The 18,320-nt window shown below is 50.8% G+C and overlaps 1 protein-coding gene across 1 annotated transcript in view; it reads right to left on the bottom strand.

Moving 5' to 3' along the window:
- Positions 1-18,320, bottom strand: part of ELP3 (elongator acetyltransferase complex subunit 3) — a 145,993-nt gene that overhangs the window by 105,850 nt on the left and 21,823 nt on the right. Inside the window, exons 3-4 of the mRNA XM_088447560.1 lie at positions 1,230-1,368; positions 861-931 (exon numbers count right to left, since the gene is read on the bottom strand). Of these exons, the coding sequence (XP_088303686.1) occupies positions 861-931; positions 1,230-1,368 (210 nt within the window). The remainder of the gene's footprint in view (positions 1-860; positions 932-1,229; positions 1,369-18,320) is intronic.

Genomic DNA, 18,320 nt, shown 5'->3' with positions numbered 1-18,320 from the left:
CACTGGCAGTACGGTCTGGAGCATGCATGGTTTGTGGCAGCACCATGACAAAGAGAAACACATCTCAGAGAAGCAATTACTGCTGGACAGTCACATCAACCCAACATGAAGTCTAAGGGAAAGGTAGCCCAGAGGAAGTCTTCTGTCTCCAGGACGAACACACAACCACTGCAGTGCAGCTCCGCTCTGCAAAGCTGCATCAGAGCAAATCCTTTGGGACAGATAGAGGAGTTAATATCCCATTCCCCTTTTACCAAACCCGAATGAGTTGCCGGAAATATTTTATTTACTAGTGGTCGCAAACATATAATTGGTGCCATGTGCCTGAGTGTTAATGCATAGGCTGTATTGCAATTTAAAAGGTTTACAGCTAAAAATACAATAATGATCACGCCCTCTGGTGGTTGGAAGGTGGCAGTGCAGTAGTCCCTTCTGGCGGCTCCGGAAGTACTGTAATCCCAGCATTAGTACATGAAGGAGATTTAAAGATTTACTCATAAATAAAATTCGGTGCTACAAGCTACTGAATCATGGGGGTGCACTTACTGTTTCAGGCCTAGCTTATAAAAATGACAAAGTAAAAAAGTTTATGCATTAATTGTCACATGAGAATTTTAGAACTTGGTGAGGACTAGATGATTGTCACTTATGTACACAGAAGGTATGGGGGCCTATTTACTAAGCAGTGTTAGGAGATAAAGTGAACGGTGATAAGGTACCAGCCAAACAGCTCCTAACTGCCATCTCACAGGCTGTGTTTAAAAACTGACAGTTGGGAGCTGATTGGCTGGTACTTTATGGCCACTCTGTCTCCTAACACTGCTTAGTAACTAGACACCCCCCCCAATGTCCGTACTCACACGCAGATGTTGCCGGTGAAGTTAATGTGCGGGCATCTGTGGGGTTTGCACATGACCGCCACCACCGCGATCTGCAAAGGAAAATGAAACAACTTTTATAAAAAGGTAAAACCAGGCTGTAGCCAGTGGTTGCAGATCTCGCCATAGCCCGAATGTGTCTGCAGGGAATCCGTCCATAGGCCTTCAGTAGAGTTGTATTACGAGGGCTCTAGTACGGACATATAAAAAGGACTAAAAGTACTATAAAGACGGCTACAAGCTGGCATCAGGTAACAGGAATCGTCCAGGGAGAGGTGCCAATAAATATGCTCTATACATGTTTTATCCAAAAAGACGACCCCCCTCTACAAGAGGATGGCGGCTTCTTACCCCACTGGCGGTGCGGATGGGCTTCGCCTTTAACTTGGGCAGAAGAACCTTGCGGTGCTGTTGAGGAACAGCGGCGATGATGTCCACAAGCCGCGGCTGTGCCGAGAGACCGTACTTGGCCGACGTCTTGGTCTTTATCCTGCAGTAGGGAACATTTAGGGGCATTTATGAAAACTAGCGCACAGTAAAACGCTTTTTGTTGCTCAAGAAAAGAAAGTAAGCACCTCATTATATTAGTACAGAGAATACACGTCATTCATATCACTCCCCGTGTTACTGGAGATTAGAGAACCTGGAGGAAATAAACGCAAACACTGGAAGAACATACAAACTCCCCACAGATGACCATGACCTGAACTCATGACCTTAGCGCTGTGAAGCAATCATGGTAACCATTACGGCGCCGTGGCTGCCCACGGTAACACCAGTGACCGCAAATATCCCCCACCGTACGCAGGAAGCACACGATTTGCATGAGAATCAAACCTCACACGCCATCCCCGTCAGCAGGAAAGGGAGAAGGAGAGAGAGGTAGCTTATTTTTTTAATTATCTGCGTAGTCTGAACTCCACACTCGCATGCTCGGAGTAGCTTCGGGGATAAACACAGAGCGCACTGACAAGACTTTCTGCACACAAATCCAATTACACAGCACAACGCTGGCCTTCATCAAAACACACAGCGCTTTGAACATGCGCCTCCTCCTGTCCAGCTCTGGGCTCCAGCTGTTCCAATAATACATACAACCAGAACACTTCCCAAAGGCGCACAAAATGCAATCTGCAAACTTCCCACGTGAAGGGGAGCAGAGGAGCGTCCAGAGGGGGATTCACAGGACACAGAGAAAATGTCACAGCAGCGTCCAGAGGTGGATTCACAGGACACAGAGAAAATATCACAGTAGCGTCCAGGGGGGGATTCACAGGACACAGAGAAGATATCACAGTAGCGTCCAGGGGGGGATTCACAGGACACAGAGAAAATATCACAGTAGCGTCCAGGGGGGGATTCACAGGACACAGAGAAAATATCACAGTAGCGTCCAGGGGGGGATTCACAGGACACAGAGAAGATATCACAGTAGCGTCCAGGGGGGGATTCACAGGACACAGAGAAAATATCACAGTAGCGTCCAGGGGGGGATTCACAGGACACAGAGAAAATATCACAGTAGCGTCCAGGGGGGGATTCACAGGACACAGAGAAAATATCACAGCAGCGTCCAGAGGGGGATTCACAGGACAAGGAGAAAATATCACAGCAGCGTCCAGAGGGGGATTCACAGGACACAGAGAAAATATCACAGCAGTGTCCAGAGGGGCATTCACAGGACACAGAGAAAATATCACAGCAGCGTCCAGAGGGGGATTCACAGGACAAGGAGAAAATATCACAGCAGCGTCCAGAGGGGGATTCACAGGACACAGAGAAAGTATCACAGCAGCGTCCAGAGGGGCATTCACAGGACACAGAGAAAATATCACAGCAACGTCCAGAGGGGGATTCACAGGACAAGGAGAAAATATCACAGCAGTGTCCAGAGGGGGATTCACAGGACACAGAGAAAGTATCACAGCAGCGTCCAGAGGGGGATTCACAGGACAAGGAGAAAATATCACAGCAGCGTCCAGAGGGGGATTCACAGGACACAGAGAAAATATCACAGCAGCGTCCAGAGGGGGATTCACAGGACACAGAGAAAATATCACAGCAGTGTACAGGGGGGGGATTCACAGGACACAGAGAAAATATCACAGCAGCGTCCAAGGGGGGATTCACAGGACACAGAGAAAATATCACAGCAACGTCCAGAGGGGGATTCACAGGACAAGGAGAAAATATCACAGCAGTGTCCAGAGGGGGATTCACAGGACACAGAGAAAGTATCACAGCAGCGTCCAGAGGGGGATTCACAGGACAAGGAGAAAATATCACAGCAGCGTCCAGAGGGGGATTCACAGGACACAGAGAAAATATCACAGCAGCGTCCAGAGGGGGATTCACAGGACACAGAGAAAATATCACAGCAGTGTACAGGGGGGGGATTCACAGGACACAGAGAAAATATCACAGCAGCGTCCAAGGGGGGATTCACAGGACACAGAGAAAATATCACAGCAGCGTACAGGGGGGGATTCACAGGACACAGAGAAAATATCACAGCAGCGTCCAAGGGGGGATTCACAGGACACAGAGAAAATATCACAGCAGGGTCCAGAGGGGGATTCACAGGACACAGAGAAAATATCACAGCAGCGTCCAGAGGGGGATTCACAGGACACAGAGAAAATATCACAGCAGCGTCCAAGGGGGGATTCACAGGACACAGAGAAAATATCACAGCAGCGTACAGGGGGGGATTCACAGGACACAGAGAAAATATCACAGCAGCGTCCAAGGGGGGATTCACAGGACACAGAGAAGATATCACAGTAGCGTCCAGAGGGGGATTCACAGGACACAGAGAAAATATCACAGCAGCGTCCAGAGGGGGATTCACAGGACACAGAGAAAATATCACAGCAGCGTCCAGAGGGGGATTCACAGGACAAGGAGAAAATATCACAGCAGCGTCCAGAGGGGGATTCACAGGACACAGAGAAAGTATCACAGCAGCGTCCAGAGGGGGATTCACAGGACACAGAGAAAATATCACAGCAGCGTCCAGAGGGGGATTCACAGGACACAGAGAAAATATCACAGCAGCGTCCAGAGGGGGATTCACAGGACACAGAGATAATATCACAGCAGCGTCCAGAGGGGGATTCACAGGACAAGGAGAAAATATCACAGCAGCGTCCAGAGGGGGATTCACAGGACAAGGAGAAAATATCACAGCAGCGTCCAGAGGGGGATTCACAGGACACAGAGAAAGTATCACAGCAGCGTCCAGAGGGGGATTCACAGGACACAGAGAAAATATCACAGCAACGTCCAGAGGGGGATTCACAGGACACACAGAAAATATCACAGCAGCGTCCAGAGGGGGATTCACAGGACACTGAGAAAATGTCACAGGAGCGTCCAGAGGGGGATTCACAGGACACAGAGAAAATATCACAGCAGCGTCCAGAGGGGGATTCACAGGACACACAGAAAATATCACAGCAGCGTCCAGAGGGGGATTCACAGGACACAGAGAAAATATCACAGCAGCGCCCAGAGGGGGATTCACAGGACACAGAGAAAATATCACAGCAGCGCCCAGAGGGGGATTCACAGGACACAGAGAAAATATCACAGCAACGTCCAGAGGGGGATTCACAGGACACACAGAAAATATCACAGCGGCGTCCAGAGGGGGATTCACAGGACACACAGAAAATATCACAGCTGCATCCAGAGGGGGATTCACAGGACACAGAGAAAATATCACAGCAGCGTCCAGAGGGGGATTCACAGGACACAGAGATAATATCACAGCAGCGTCCATAGGGGGATTCACAGGACAAGGAGAAAATATCACAGCAGCGTCCAGAGGGGGATTCACAGGACAAGGAGAAAATATCACAGCAGCGTCCAGAGGGGGATTCACAGGACACAGAGAAAATATCACAGCAGCGTCCAGAGGGGGATTCACAGGACACAGAGAAAATATCACAGCAGCGTCCAGAGGGGGATTCACAGGACACAGAGAAAATATCACAGCAGCGTCCAGGGGGGGGATTCACAGGACACAGAGAAAATGTCACAGCAGCGTCCGGGGGGGGATTCACAGGACACAGAGAAAATATCACAGCAGCGTCCAGAGGGGGATTCACAGGACACAGAGAAAATATCACAGCAGCGTCCAGGGGGGGGATTCACAGGACACAGAGAAAATATCACAGCAGCGCCCAGAGGGGGATTCACAGGACACAGAGAAAATATCACAGCAGCGTCCAGGGGGGGATTCACAGGACACAGAGAAAATATCACAGCAGCGTCCAGAGGGGGATTCACAGGACACAGAGAAAATATCACAGCAGCGTCCAGAGGGGGATTCACAGGACACAGAGAAAATATCACAGCAGCGTCCAGAGGGGGATTCACAGGACACAGAGAAAATATCACAGCAGCGCCCAGAGGGGGATTCACAGGACACAGAGAAAATATCACAGCAGCGCCCAGAGGGGGATTCACAGGACACAGAGAAAATATCACAGCAACGTCCAGAGGGGGATTCACAGGACACACAGAAAATATCACAGCTGCATCCAGAGGGGGATTCACAGGACACAGAGAAAATATCACAGCAGCGTCCAGAGGGGGATTCACAGGACACAGAGATAATATCACAGCAGCGTCCAGAGGGGGATTCACAGGACAAGGAGAAAATATCACAGCAGCGTCCAGAGGGGGATTCACAGGACAAGGAGAAAATATCACAGCAGCGTCCAGAGGGGGATTCACAGGACACAGAGAAAATATCACAGCAGCGTCCAGAGGGGGATTCACAGGACACAGAGAAAATATCACAGCAGCGTCCAGAGGGGGATTCACAGGACACAGAGAAAATATCACAGCAGCGTCCAGAGGGGGATTCACAGGACACAGAGAAAATGTCACAGCAGCGTCCAGGGGGGGGGATTCACAGGACACAGAGAAAATAATAAGAGATATGGTAAGAACTTACCTTTGTTATCTCTATTTCTACAAAGTCCATAGGGCTCCACAGGATACCTTGGGGTATAGGCGATGGCTGCAGCATCGGGCACCACAGAGTTAAATCTTTTAGCCTGCCAGGATGCACTGGGGGTCGCTCCTCTATACCCCACCCCCTAGCCAAGGCCATCAGTTTCGTAACAAGCCATAGGCCGGAGGAGGAGAAGAAAAAGAGAAGAAAGTCTGGAACACACAAGAATCACGTTCTCACCAGAGGAAGACGGAAAAACCGGCGACCAGATTAAAGCCCATCTGCAGCACAGGTGAGACAGGGCGGGAGTCCTGTGGAACCCTATGGACTTCGTAGAAATAGAGATAACAAAGGTAAGTTCTTACCATATCTCTTATTTTCTACTACAGGGTCCATAGGGTATCCACAGGATACCTTCGGGATGTCCCAAAGCAGTATCCTTTAAGGGTGGGGACGCTCCTGTGCTGGAAGGAGAATCCGCCGCCCGAAGGAAGCATCCTGAGAGTCGAAGGTATGAAAAGCATAATACCTTACTAAAAGTATGGACAGAAGACCACGTGGCTGCCTTGTAAAGCTGAACAGCAGAGACACCACGGTGAGCTGCCCACGACGGACCCTCAGACCAAGTAGAATGAGTTCTAACAGAGGATGGAACAGGAAAGCCTTTATGAATGTAAGCCTCTGAAAACTCCATGCGAATCCATCCTGCCAAAGTTTGCTTAGTGGCAGGCCAACCCATCTTATGGAAACCATAGAGGACAAACAGGGAGTCCGATTTCCTAAGGGAACTGGTACGATCAACATAAATCCTTAGAGCACGTACCACATCTAAGGAGGCCTCACTAGCGGAGAGGTCTGGAGAAAGAAAGCCAGTACTATGATTTCCTTAGTAATGCGGAAACTATATACCACCAGAGGTAGAAAACCAGGGCAAGTGCAAAGCACCGTCCTGTCACTATGAAAAATCAGAAAGGGTGACCTGAGAGAGACCCCAAATCTGACACCCTTGTAGCAGAAGTAATGGTCAAAAGGAATACAGCCTTAGCTGTAAGCCATTTTAAATCCACTGAGCCTAGCTGTTCAAATAGCGGTTCCTGGCGAGCTCTTAAGACCACAGCCAAATCCCAAGGAGCCACTGGTGGGATGAAGGGAGGCTGAATACGAAGCACACCTTGCATAAAGACGTGGACATCAGGAAGTGTAGCAATCCTACGCTGAACCTAGACTGATAGGGCAGAAATTTGCCCCTTCCGTAAAGCAAGGCGAAGACCGTGATCTAAGTCCGCCTGTAGGAAAGCCAAAACCCTGGATATCCTAAAGACCTGAGGATCATATCCTTTAGGACGACACCAAAGAAAGTATGCCACACACAGTGGTAAATTCTTGTAGAAGTAGATTTTCCAGCTTTGGTGTTAATCACAGAACCGGAAAAACTCCAGGACCTTAAGAGGGCTGTCTCAACAGCCACGCCGTCAAAGACAGATTACCCAGGTCCGGTGATGGAAAGGACCCTGAGACAACAGGTCCGGATGTAAAGGCAACTATATCGGAGTGTCTACTAAGAGACCCCGAAGATCTGAGAATCAGTGCCGTCTGGGCAACTCTGGAGCTATCAATAGAAGCGTGTCGCCTTCTTCCTTGAAACTGCAAATCAGTCGAGGAAGAAGGGAAAACGGAGGGAATAGGTACACAAACCTGAAGGTCCATCTGATCGACAGAGCGTGTACCAGAAGAGATCCTGCGTCTCTTGTTCCTGACCCGTACACAGGCAGCTTGTTGTTGTGTCGGGAGGCCCTGAGGTCTATGTCTGGAAGGCCCCACTTGTTCAGCAGTTGTTGAAATACGTCCCGGGGAAGAGACAATTCCCCTGGATGCAGGTCTTGATGGCTGAGGAAGTCTGCTTTCCGGCAGAGGACCCCTGGTATGAACACTGCTGAAATGGCAGGGAGAGTGACCTCCGCCCAAGCAAGAATGCGGGACACTTATGTCAGAGCTGCCCGACTTTGGGCTCCATCTTGGCGGTTATGAAAATCACCGTGGTGGCGTTCCAAAATTCCAAGAGATTTATTGGAAGAGCAGATTTTGTTAGCGTCCACCTTCCTTGAAAGAAGTGTGGATCCGGCACTGATCCTCAGCCTCGGAGGCTGGCATCCGTCGTCAGAAGGACCAAGTCAGCAAAGCAAAAGGGACGCCCCCTGTCCAGGTGAGCAGTCCGCAGCCACCAGGCTAAAGACAGACATACCTACGGGGAAAGCACAAATGTCTATGTCTTTATCCGATTGGGCAACCCCTCACAGCTGTAGTGGATCAACTGCTGCAGAGGCCTGGATTGGAACTGGGCATATTCCACCACGTCGAACATCGACCACATGGAGCCCAGTAACCTAATTGCTGAGTGCACAGGCAACCGACAGCTGCGAAGGCAACTGCGTATTCCTGCCTGTAATGCAGAGATCTTGTCTTCTGTTCTGTCTTCTGAGATGGAAGACCAACAGGGCTCTGAAATGGAGCATCCTCAATGAGGGAACTAGGGTGGACTTCTTTAAGGTTATCAGCGAACCATTATTCTGCCGCACAGATATATTTAGTAGCAGATTGCGCTGAAGGATTCCTGGAGACCCTGCTAACAACAGGAGGTCGCTCAGATAGGACAACAGGTGGACCCCCTGCATCCGCAGGTGGGCTGCCATGACTTTAGTAAATACTCGAGGCGCAGTGGCCAGACCAAAGGACAGTGCCTGAAACTGGAAATGGCGGCTTAGCACTGCAAACCCGAGGAATTGCTGATGCGCTAAGATAATAGGGATATGCAGACAGGCATTCTGAATGTCTAGAGACACCCTGAAATCCCCGGGTTCCATTGCCAATATAATGGATTGAAGAGCCTCCATCCTGAACCGAGGAACCCTGAAAGACCTGTTTAGGGACCGGAGGTTGGGCCGGTAAAACCCATTGGGTTTCTATACCAAAAACGGATTAGAATAATATCCCGTTCCCCGCTGGGATAACGGAACAGGCACCATAACTTCAACCTGGAGCATAGAGTGCAGCACTTTCTGGAGTCTCATGGCCTTGATCTGATGGAAGGCCTGTAGTGAAAAACCGTCTGGGAGGCCTTTGCCGAAAGGAGAGGCGCACCTCTCTGGCCCAAGCGTCCACGGTAGTCAGATACCAGCATTGGGCGAGCTGAAAAAGCCGGCCTCCCCCTTAGGGGAGGCCCGTCAGGCCGAAGGCTTACCGTCCGAGTTGGGAGTAGGACGTGTTGTACTCTAAGCCTGCTGCTTTGGAGAGGCAGATATCCTGGTTGCTGACTGCCTAGGAAAGGACTGCACTTTTATTTACCCTGGGTCCCATAGGGCCGAAAGGACAAAACACCAGACCCAGATGGGACCGTAGCTAATGGCAAACACGCAGACTTAGCTGCTGCCAGAGTATCCACAGTTCAAATGAGGTGCAAATAGGACCTGTCTATGAAAGGGCAAGTATTCCAAACTCTATTTGGAATCTGCATCCGCTGGCCAAGAGTGCAACCATAGGGAGCGGCAAGCTGCCACGGCTGGCGAGGAGAATCTGGAAGCGAGGAAACTTATGTCCAAGGCTGCCTGATTTATATATACGTGGTTTAGTCTCTGAGATTGCCCACCAACTCCGCCTATTCCGGCGACGAGTCAGAGTCCAGAGACAATTCCAAGCTATCAGCCCAGCGCTCCATGGCTCTGGCCACCGAACACACGGCCATAGCCGGTCCGGACGCCCCTCCAGCAAGGGAATAAAGAGAATCTAGGCATATTTAAACCTTACGATCCGTGCATCCTTGAAAAAGGACATGGAGGACATGGGTAACGCAGCACTCCGCAATAGGCGTGTTACATGGGAAACTACCTGAGGCGGAGTTTCCCACTTGGAAAAACAATTATCCACAAAGGGGTATGCGACAGCCAAACATTTCTGAGGCTGGCATCTTCTACCCGGATTTCTCCACGCTTTCTCTAAATGATCCATCACTGACCAGATAGAGGAACGCAGTGGCTTCACCTTTAATATCCTTAAAGAAGGCATATTAAGTTTTGGGCACGGGGGGATCGTTATACTTAATAACTGTGACCGCACGGATTGCCCGTAGAAGGCCTGGTACATATATTTTTGACTTAGACTCCACCTTTTAGTACGAAGGGGTTCCTGGTCTGAAAGGTCAAAAAACAAAATATCACCGTCATCAGATGTCATGGCAACATTATAATGCAGAACATTCTGATACACGACAGGCTCAATGACTCCCCCCCTGCAACACGTCCTTTAGGTGCCGTACCGTATTGGACAGTGAACTTACACACGCAGGTTCCTGCGAGACCTGGGTGGACAAGAGCGGGAGACACTGGGGTATCACCAGCTGCCTGGGGCACCCCTGTATTGGTGAGAACCCGACCGACTGCCGTTATAACCCATTTGGGGAAACGCAGATGGTAACGCCGGGGGGTTGTGGCCAGCTGACCCACAAGGGTTATGTGCCTTAGCAAAATAAGGCCAGAGCATTCCTGCACAGACGCCGGCACAGTAATTGGGCGTGGTATCAGAAAACATGCCCTGCATAAACCCCCAGTGATTAAATCACCCTTCGCTACTGGTACCTTACAGGTGGTACACTGTAGCCGTAGTGGAACTTCACGTTCACTCTCAGACATAACGAGTGTAACGGAGTGTACGTGACTCCCCTCACAGATAAATACTTTTATAGTGAGGCATGACTACCCCGCAGCACCGCACCGCACCGCAAGGGCTTGTAGTAGAGATAGGACAGGGGTAGAAAGGGAGGCAATCGGGAAGCCGACTGCCTAAATACCGGCAGCCGGCTTCCCAACTGTCATTTCCCGGCAAGGGTGAAATGGCGGGCGTCTAGATGTAGACGCCCGCATTTCCCCGACGCTGGGAGACCGGCGCCCGGCATCCCGATCGTAGGGATACCGGGCGCCGCGAGCGGACAGCCGCGGGTTTTAGGTTTAGGGCTCCCGGGGGGGACTTAGGGTTAGGCACCCCCCGGGGGACTTAGGGTTAGGCACCCCCCGGGAGTGTTAGGGTTAGGCTAGGGGGAGGGAGAGTTAGGGTTAGGCACCCCCGGGGGGGACTTAGGGTTAGGCAGCGGGGAAGGGGGTGGTTAGGGTTAGGCACTTGGGGGTGAAGTTAGGGTTAGGCACCCCTAAGGAGGGTTAGGTTAGTGAATACTTACCTATCCACGATCGGGATTTCCAGGGCTGTCGAGCTTCCGCTGCGTCGCACTCTGCTCCTGTCGGGCTGCCGCTGACGGGAGTCATGCGGCCGGCGGTCTTTCATACCAATTCCAATAGAAAATATGGCAGACAGTCAGAAGTGAAAATACAGTCACAGCGCTAGCAATAAGTCACATACAATGCAGAAATAACATGCTGCACTACCAGCGCTGAGATCAACTACACAGACCAGAGCCTGGTAGGAAACAACGCAGCATACACTGACCTTACCTTAGTTGAAGGAGAGGTATGCAGGGGGACCCGGACCACACAGCCACCAGCATCAAGCAGCGCTTGCACATTCAAGTAAAATGGCCGCCGAGGAGCAGAGAGGAGGCGGACCCCGGGAGAGGAACGCTGAACACCGCCCGCCAGACCGCTGTGGAGAGGCACTGTGCAGCGGGGGAGGCGCCGGCTGTAAACAGGGAACGTGCGCTCCCCTGGCATGCATTTAACCCCAGGGACGCCGGACGATTACCGCTCAGCCGCGGCCCGCTGTCCCTGGGGCTTGTGGAAGCGCAGGTTAATACCTGGCTCCACTCGCAAGCCAGTCCCCAGGGAGCCCCCTGCCTGGGGACTGAGGACTGTGTTTTCCGGCGGGTACCCGTCGCGGGACCCGCCGCTTACCTTTTCCCCTTAGATCCGGCCACAGTCCGGGTGGTCCGGGGTCACCGCTAGGCATGACCCCAGACCACCACCAGCATCCCCGGATCGGTACCGGCGTTCTGGTACCGGTGGGGTGAAGGAGCAACAGCATGGACGACTGAACAGACTGTCCATGCTGTCTGCTCTATGGCCCTCATTCAGAGCCGCTCGTTAGCGGCAGTACGCTCGTTCCGAGCGATGTTTGCACATCTGCGCATGCGTACGGTTTTTAGTACGCATGCGCGAACCAGTCAGTGCGGCCGAAAATCGTTTGTACGCTATATAGCGAGTGCCTGCTATTTTGAGTGACAGAATGAGGCGTAGGGGAAGGTGCTTGAAAAGGGGGGAGTGGAATTCGAAAGCAGGCGTGCTTAAAGGTCAAAACGGGCGTTTTAAGGGTGTGCATAATTAATCCAGCAGCGTCATTGACCACGTCACTTGGTTTTTTTAAACTCAGAACTGCTCGCAAAATAGCGGTTGAAAAAACCAACCACAAGAATAGCGAGCAGTTCATACGCTGTACGATGTACATGATTAATCAAATAAATAGCGGACATGACGTATGGTGCGAGCGGCCAGGGGGCGTTTTTATCAAATAAACGAGCGTATGTTTTGCTCGCTCGTTCAGACTTAGAGGCGTGAACAGACTGCAATTTGCGAACGGATCATTTGAATAGCCACCCCTTGTTTTTGAACGACCGCAAATAGCGAACGGCTCTGAATGAGGGCCTATATGTGCAGCCACAGCTGCCTCGGAAGATCTTCAGGGGCTTTAACAGCCCCACTCTGCGACATGTGCTCCGACTCCTAGACGAGCACCGACAAAAACTGATGGCCTTGGCTAGGGGGTGGGGTATAGAGGAGCGACCCCAGTGCATCCTGGGAGGCTAAAAGATTTAACTCTGTGATGCCCGATGCTGCAGCTATCACCTATACCCCAAGGTATCCTGTGGATACCCTATGGACCCTGTAGTAGAAATCACAGTAGCGATTCACCCAGTGTGAAACATATCCCAGAAAAAAGAAGACTTGAAATCAGAGCTTAAATTAACGTACATCATACAGTCTCTAAATCAAGTAGTTTAGAACACAAAAAGCAGCAAGTATGTAAGTCCTGTCCCGGTAGTCAAATAACCGGCACCAAAATCCTGACCGGGTCTAAATCTAGGCAACCATAATCCCGACACGGACTAAATACCGATAATCATCATATTAAGTCAAAATACAGACAGGGACATAAGATAGAAATGGACAAAATACCAAAAATTAAAATACAGACAGGTCTCTATACCAACATGGGCAACATCCCAACAGGTCACGATAACAAAATACGGATGTGTCCACATACATCTTACCTGCTTACACATAATACAGCCCTTCTAGTCGTGATATGCAGTGGTGTGACTCAGTCTTTTCATGCCTAAATGTTTTACCTTCAAATGCGTCTTATTTGATGCGAATAGGACACACAAGCAGCTTCTGCTAATTAAATTGATATACGGCATGCCCATATTCTGTGTGAGACTGCAGCTGTGACACTGTAACGTAGCATTCCGCATGTACATACAGCCACTGACACTGTAACGTAGCATTCCGCATGTACATACAGCCACTGACACTAACGTAGCATTCCGCATGTACAAACAGCCACTGACACTGTAACGTAGCATTCCACGTGTGCAGATACAGCCACTGACACTGTAACGTAGCATTCCACGTGCAGATACAGCCGCTGACTCTGTAACGTAGCATTCCGCGTGCAGATACAGCCGCTGACACTGTAACGTAGTATTCCACGTGCACATACAGCCGCTGACGCTGTAACGTAGCATTCCACGTGCACATACAGCCGCTGACACTGTAACGTAGCATTCCGCATGCACATACAGCCACTGACACTGTAACGTAGCATTCCGCATCCAGATACAGCCGCTGACGCTGTAACGTAGTATTCCACATGCAGACACTGTAACGTAGTACTCCACATGCACATACAGCGGCTGACACTGTAACGTAGCATTCCGCATGCAGATACAGCCGCTGACGCTGTAACGTAGCATTCCGCATCCAGATACAGCCGCTGACGCTGTAACGTAGCATTCCGCATCCAGATACAGCCGCTGACGCTGTAACGTAGCATTCCGCATCCAGATACAGCCGCTGACGCTGTAACGTAGCATTCCGCATGCAGATACAGCCGCTGACGCTGTAACGTAGCATTCCACATGCAGATACAGCCGCTGACACTGTAACGTAGTATTCCACATGCAGATACAGCCATGGACACTGTAACGTAGCATTCCGCATCCAGATACAGCCGCTGACGCTGTAACGTAGTATTCCACGTGCACATACAGCCGCTGACACTGTAACGTAGCATTACGCGTGCAGATACAGCCAATGACACTGTAACGTAGTATTCCGCGTGCAGATACAGCCATGGACACTGTAACGTAGCATTCCGCATGCAGATACAGCCGCTGACGCTGTAACGTAGCATTCCGCATGCAGATACAGCCGCTGACGCTGTAACGTAGCATTCCGCATGCAGATACAGCCGCTGACGCTGTAACGTAGCATTCCGCATCCAGATACAGCCGCTGACGCTGTAACGTAGTATTCCACATGCAGATACAGCCACTGACACTGTAACGTAGTACTCCACATGCACATACAGCCGCTGACACTGTAACGTAGCATTCCGCATGCAGATACAGCCGCTGACGCTGTAACGTAGCATTCCGCATCCAGATACAGCCGCTGACGCTGTAACGTAGCATTCCGCATCCAGATACAGCCGCTGACGCTGTAACGTAGCATTCCACATGCAGATACAGCCGCTGACGCTGTAATGTAGCATTCCACATGCAGATACAGCCGCTGTAATGTAGCATTCCGCATCCAGATACAGCCGCTGACGCTGTAACGTAGCATTCCACATGCAGATACAGCCGCTGAAACGTAGCATTCCGCATCCAGATACAGCCGCTGACGCTGTAACGTAGCATTCCGCATGCAGATACAGCCGCTGACGCTGTAACGTAGCATTCCGCATGCAGATACAGCCGCTGACACTGTAACGTAGTATTCCACATGCAGATACAGCCATGGACACTGTAACGTAGCATTCCACTTCCAGATACAGCCGCTGACGCTGTAACGTAGTATTCCACGTGAACATACAGCCGCTGACACTGTAACGTAGCATTACAAGTACAGATACAGCCGCTGACGCTGTAACGTAGCATTCTGCATGCAGATACAGCCGCTGACGCTGTAACGTAGCATTCCGCATGCAGATACAGCCGCTGACGCTGTAACATAGCATTCCGCATGCAGATACAGTCGCTGCCGCGTAGCATTCCGCATGCAGATACAGCCGCTGACGCTGTAACGTAGCATTCCGCATCCAGATACAGCCGCTGATACTGTAACCTAGCATTCCGCATCCAGATACAGCCGCTGACGCTGTAACGTAGCATTCCGCATGCAGATACAGCCGCTGACGCTGTAACGTAGCATTCCGCGTCCAGATACAGCCGCTGACGCTGTAACGTAGCATTCCACATGCAGATACAGCCGCTGAAACGTAACATTCCGCATCCAGATACAGCCGCTGACGCTGTAACGTAGCATTCCGCATGCAGATACAGCCGCTGACGCTGTAACGTAGCATTCCACATGCAGATACAGCCGCTGACGCTGTAACGTAGCATTCCGCATGCAGATACAGCCGCTGACGCTGTAACGTAGCATTCCGCATGCAGATACAGCCGCTGACACTGTAACGTAGCATTCCGCATGCAGATACAGCCGCTGACGCTGTAACGTAGTATTCCACGTGCACATACAGCCGCTGACACTGTAACGTAGCATTACGCGTGCAGATACAGCCACTGACACTGTAACGTAGTATTCCACATGCAGATACAGCCACGGACACTGTAACGTAGCATTCCGCATGCAGATACAGCCGCTGACGCTGTAACGTAGCATTCCGCATGCAGATACAGCCGCTGACGCTGTAACGTAGCATTCCGCATGCAGATACAGCCGCTGACGCTGTAACGTAGCATTCCGCATGCAGATACAGCCGCTGACGCTGTAACGTAGCATTCCGCATGCAGATACAGCCGCTGACGCTGTAACGTAGCATTCCGCATGCAGATACAGCCGCTGACGCTGTAACGTAGCATTCCGCATGCAGATACAGCCGCTGACGCTGTAACGTAGCATTCCGCATGCAGATACAGCCGCTGACGCTGTAACGTAGTATTCCACATGCAGATACAGCCACTGACACTGTAACGTAGTACTCCACATGCACATACAGCCGCTGACACTGTAACGTAGCATTCCGCATGCAGATACAGCCGCTGACGCTGTAACGTAGCATTCCGCATCCAGATACAGCCGCTGACGCTGTAACGTAGCATTCCGCATCCAGATACAGCCGCTGACGCTGTAACGTAGCATTCCACATGCAGATACAGCCGCTGACGCTGTAATGTAGCATTCCACATGCAGATACAGCCGCTGTAATGTAGCATTCCGCATCCAGATACAGCCGCTGACGCTGTAACGTAGCATTCCACATGCAGATACAGCCGCTGAAACGTAGCATTCCGCATCCAGATACAGCCGCTGACGCTGTAACGTAGCATTCCGCATGCAGATACAGCCGCTGACGCTGTAACGTAGCATTCCGCATGCAGATACAGCCGCTGACACTGTAACGTAGTATTCCACATGCAGATACAGCCATGGACACTGTAACGTAGCATTCCACTTCCAGATACAGCCGCTGACGCTGTAACGTAGTATTCCACGTGAACATACAGCCGCTGACACTGTAACGTAGCATTACGCGTACAGATACAGCCGCTGACGCTGTAACGTAGCATTCTGCATGCAGATACAGCCGCTGACGCTGTAACGTAGCATTCCGCATGCAGATACAGCCGCTGACGCTGTAACGTAGCATTCCGCATGCAGATACAGCCGCTGCCGCGTAGCATTCCGCATGCAGATACAGCCGCTGACGCTGTAACGTAGCATTCCGCATCCAGATACAGCCGCTGACACTGTAACCTAGCATTCCGCATCCAGATACAGCCGCTGACGCTGTAACGTAGCATTCCATATGCAGATACAGCCGCTGACGCTGTAACGTAGCATTCCGCGTCCAGATACAGCCGCTGACGCTGTAACGTAGCATTCCACATGCAGATACAGCCGCTGAAACGTAACATTCCGCATCCAGATACAGCCGCTGACGCTGTAACGTAGCATTCCGCATGCAGATACAGCCGCTGACGCTGTAACGTAGCATTCCACATGCAGATACAGCCGCTGAAACGTAGCATTCCGCATGCAGATACAGCCGCTGACGCTGTAACGTAGCATTCCGCATGCAGATACAGCCGCTGACACTGTAACGTAGCATTCCGCATGCAGATACAGCCGCTGACGCTGTAACGTAGTATTCCACGTGCACATACAGCCGCTGACACTGTAACGTAGCATTACGCGTGCAGATACAGCCACTGACACTGTAACGTAGTATTCCACATGCAGATACAGCCATGGACACTGTAACGTAGCATTCCGCATGCAGATACAGCCGCTGACGCTGTAACGTAGCATTCCGCATGCAGATACAGCCGCTGACGCTGTAACGTAGCATTCCGCATGCAGATACAGCCGCTGATGCTGTAACGTAGCATTCCGCATGCAGATACAGCCGCTGACGCTGTAACGTAGCATTCCGCATGCAGATACAGCCGCTGACGCTGTAACGTAGCATTCCGCATGCAGATACAGCCGCTGACGCTGTAACGTAGCATTCCGCATGCAGATACAGCCGCTGACGCTGTAACGTAGCATTCCGCATGCAGATACAGCCGCTGACGCTGTAACGTAGCATTCCGCATGCAGATACAGCCGCAGTCACACAGAGAATATAGGCATATTTTAATCAGCAGAAGCTGCTTGTGCGTCCTATTTGCATCGTTTGGCAAATAAGATGTAGTTGATGGTAAAATGTCGCACAAAAAGACGCTCGGAAGAAAGATGTATGTGGACACATTTGTACAGATATTCAAAATCCTGACAATGTATTTACACTCCACATGGTCGGCAACTTCAGCAAAAGAAATAAAAACACATACAAGTGTGTCCTCCTCATAAACCCATATAGCAGAGAGCGGCAATTACCGGGAATATGGGTTTATGAGGACACATCTCTAGGTATTTTTTTTTATTTATTTTGTTGCACAATTGCCGCCCATATATTATCAACATTTTCATGCGTCAGGATTTTCATGTGACGGCATTTTGAACGTGTTGGGATTTTCATGTGTCTATATTTTGTCCATGTCAGTATTGTGGTTGTCGGTGTCAGGATTATGTCAGGTGGGATTTAGTCAGGTGGGATTTTGACTACATTGCATCTCCTGATATACTCTGTGCTGCTGGGGGGACCTTGCTTCTTTCAATATATAACTATTAGCCTGTGGCTTCCTGCAGCCTCCATTCCCCTCCTCACATCATGTCACTGCCCCTGAC

Source organism: Taudactylus pleione, unplaced genomic scaffold (genome assembly GCF_031769625.1).
Source record: "Taudactylus pleione unplaced genomic scaffold, aTauple2 ptg000434l, whole genome shotgun sequence".
Taxonomy (NCBI): Eukaryota; Metazoa; Chordata; class Amphibia; order Anura; family Myobatrachidae; genus Taudactylus; species Taudactylus pleione.
This window is presented reverse-complemented; position numbering and strand designations above follow the sequence as displayed.